This window comes from Gekko japonicus, unplaced genomic scaffold, assembly GCF_001447785.1.
Source record: "Gekko japonicus isolate JY-2015 unplaced genomic scaffold, Gekko_japonicus_V1.1 scaffold971, whole genome shotgun sequence".
Taxonomy (NCBI): domain Eukaryota; kingdom Metazoa; phylum Chordata; class Lepidosauria; order Squamata; family Gekkonidae; genus Gekko; species Gekko japonicus.
The window spans coordinates 369394-372905 of record NW_015173151.1 but is presented as its reverse complement, the minus strand read 5'-3'; the positions used below and the strand labels follow the sequence as shown (position 1 = coordinate 372905).

The window sequence follows — 3512 nt, the reverse complement described above, 5'->3', positions numbered from 1 at the left end:
TGCTGTGGTTGCCAATGCAGCACAACAGCACCACAGAGTGGGTCCCCTCCATTTTCTGTGGCAGCTATTTCACCCTCATCTCTGCTCCCTCCATGGCTGGGGGAAGTTTTCATTTTTTAAAAAGTAATCAACATTTTGATATATCATTATATCGTTATAGCAATAGGACAATTTTATTCCCCCCCCCAGCCACCTACACACTGCAAGGAGTGGGGGAGCCAGTCTCCCATTTCTACTTGTAGTTGTACACTACCTGCTCAGCCTGTGTACCTACAGATAAACAGGAATTACAGACTATAATTCAAGCCTTTGGTACCCGGTATTCTGACAGAAAAAAACAACCCCACCCTCTCTAAAACTACCTTGGAACTCTCCAGAGGAAGTGAGGGACGTTGAAACAAGAATTTTATATCAGTAATGAGGTTCTCTGTAATGATTTGTGGTTTTGAAGATTAAGAGGCAAAAAATAATAAGTGTACAGCGAAAGGAGATGTACTTCTTCTAATGGGATTTCAAAATATGATCCCAGAAGGTTATAAGCAGAGCGAAAGATATATTTTAACCTATATGTTAACAACTGCTAGAATTTTGTTAGCCAAAAATTGGAAGCAAGAAAGACTCTCCACAAGAGAAGATATAATTTGTAAGTTATTAGAGATAGCTGAAATGGACAAGTTAAGCTTAATGTTACAAGGAAAAGATGATAATATTTATTATGCAAGATGGACGCATCTGTATAAATGGATAAATAAGATATGGAAAATATAGACAACTGCATATATATGTAAAATATGTAACTTGATACACAACTGGAAAATGGATAAATAAATCTTTTTTAAAAAGAAAGAAAGAAACATGCAAATGAATATTTTTCTGTCACGGAGAAAATCGGGGATTACTCCTTCCTTCTTTTTCCATCATTGTCATAGCTTGATTTCTTTTTCTGTTTTTTCTTTCCCCCTCTTTCTTCTCTTTTTTAATCTTTTTTTCTGTTTAAAAACTTCAATAAAATTCATTTCAAAAATAATAACAATGAGGTTCTCTGGTGCGAGCTGTGAGCCGAAAGCAGGCACGATGAGCTACTGCCTGGCGACATACAAAATAACGGAGCTGTAGAGAAGCAGTGCACGCTTTCTCTCTCCCTTAAGGCTTGTCCCACCAAATATTAGCCCCTCGTGCCTTAAGCAAGAAGAAAACAGCAGGATCTTTCCAGGAACATCTGGGGCATATATACCGAAGCAGAAGAACAGCTGGGTGAGCAGCGGTAAAAATAACCCTGATAACTGGCTGCTAATCCTGCCCCATGAAACTGCCTGGACTCCAGAGGTCTGACCTTTTGGGGCGGAGGGATGAGAGGAGAGGGGTGGCTTGGCTGGCTTCCCTCCATGTGTGGCTGGACTGAACCAGTTGGGAAGCAGTTGCTATAAAAGGCTCCACGGGGACCTACATGTGGCAGGTACCAGACAGGCAGGCAGGACTGAGGACCTGGAGAGTGAATCAGAGAGTGAATTGACAGGATGACTCTGGAAGGACGACGTGAGAGCTTCAGTTCCACCGTGGCAGGTAAGCATCCGTCTCCGGTAAGGAACAGCTGTTTGCATCTGGAATTCCAGACCAGTGCAGTGTAGAGGCTCATCTAAAGTGTCATTCTAAGATCTGGAAGAGCCAGGGTCAAAACCCCACTCTGCCATGGAAACTCACTGGGTGACTTTGAGCCAGTCACTCCATGTCAGTCTAGCCCACCTCACAGGGATGTTGTGAGGCTAAAACAGGGAAGGGAGGGCCCTGTGCACTGCCCTGATCTTGGTGGAAAAGTGGGGTTAACGTGTGGTTCATAGATAAAACAGATAAGCCAGCAGGTTAGAAAGTGGAGTTGGCTTTATGTGAATCTCGTCTGCTTATGTCCTGCATCAATAGCATTCACATGCAAAAATGTCTTTGCAATGGGAGCTTTTTCACATTATGGGAGACACCCTTAAATTACCCACCCTCACCAGGGCTTCTTATATAAGAACTGCATATCTGAAGAGCTCCCAAGAGCCTTTCCTTTGACAAGAATGAATGCTCTCCCTTTAGCAGTTTTGGAGGGTAGATATAAAAAGTATTATATTCAAATAGAACATGTAGATGCTCACATGACAAAGATGAAACAGCTGAGAATATATGATCATGGAATGTCCTACATTTAATGAGTTGAGGGCAAGTGTAGTTACTCCTGTATTAAAAAATTTGGAAATGCCCAACGAGGCATCTGATGGTATGAGAACACAGGTGACGTGGGTACCTAAATGATTTTGTTACTCTCTCCGTGGCAAAATTTAAAGAGGCAATAATTAAACATCAGAAGAATAATATTAAGTCAGGCATTATACTATTTTGTTGTTTTCTTTTCTGTTCAAGACTATAGCTGTAAGAGCAGTACTAGATAGATATAAGATAGATAGATGACAGACAGACAGATAACACTGCTTAGACTGAAGCTTTCCTTCTTCTTTCACCAGATTCCAAGTGAGTGGGCATTGTTTGTGACTATTCTATGAAGGAAGGGAACTCTGCACATGATCAGAGCCCTTCATCAGCTCAACTGTTACTGAACACTTTCTGAACCCCAGCATAATAAATTCCTTTTCCAATCCCCCCCCCCCTTTTCCCCACCCCCCCCCCCATCTGCAGGGCTGGCCTGAGGGGTTTTTTGCGCCCTAGGCGGGGCTACCTTCTGGCAACCCCCCGTGCACCCAATTATGGGGTTGCCAACCTCCAGGCAGGGCCTGGAGAGACGGAAGCCCTCCTCCTCGGGACCGCCCCCTCTGCCCACCTGGCCGCCTGCCCTGCACCTCCAGGCGGGGAGGCCGTGTGCTCCAAGCTGCAAACCCTTGGCTTGGCGTGCAGGCGCACGCACAGATCTCTCCCGGCTTCTCCCTTTAGTGGGGGGGGGAGAGAGAAGCGAGGAAGCATGCAGGGGTTGTGTGCGAATTGCAGCGCCACCCCCCTTTAGTGGGGGGGGGAGAGAGAGAAGTGAGGCAGCATGCAGGAGTTGTGTGCGAATTGCAGCGCCACCCAAAACCAGCGACCTTCCTTGTGTGTGGGGGGGCCTTCCTCCAGCAGGCGACCAGGCAGCGCCACGCAGGAGAACCTCACCTGCCTCCCCAGCCATCCTTTTGCTGCCACTGCCTCCTCCCCCCGCTGTCACCGCCACTGAAGTGGGGGGAGGAGGGGGAGGCGCACCTCAGCTCAGGAAGGATGTGGCTCCAGAGCAAACTAATTCATGCAGCAGCCAAATCGCCCGCTCAGAACTTTAATGCCAGCAGCTCACAAAGTAGGATTTTTGCTCATGAGACGCCACAGCTTCAAGGGAGCCTTGGTACCAGGGGCTGAGAGCATGCACAGAGCGCCTCTGGCTTACCGTCACCACCACAGCCTGTCCCTGGAAAGGCAGCAGCCGCTGGGGGGGGGGAGGCTCGCCTCTTTTCCGCTCCGCCCGCCCCGGAGGGAGCTCAGCCCTGGAAGGGGGC

General features: G+C 47.3%; 1 protein-coding gene across 1 annotated transcript in view; it reads left to right on the top strand.

Annotated features, from left to right (window-relative positions):
• Positions 1 to 1470: 1470 nt before the first annotated feature.
• LOC107119790 (serine/threonine-protein kinase SBK2-like) overlaps positions 1471 to 3512 on the top strand; it is a 13898-nt gene continuing 11856 nt past the window's right edge. The window contains exon 1 of the mRNA XM_015422382.1: positions 1471 to 1563. Within this exon, the coding sequence (XP_015277868.1) occupies positions 1518 to 1563 (46 nt within the window). The 5' untranslated portion in view covers positions 1471 to 1517. The remainder of the gene's footprint in view (positions 1564 to 3512) is intronic.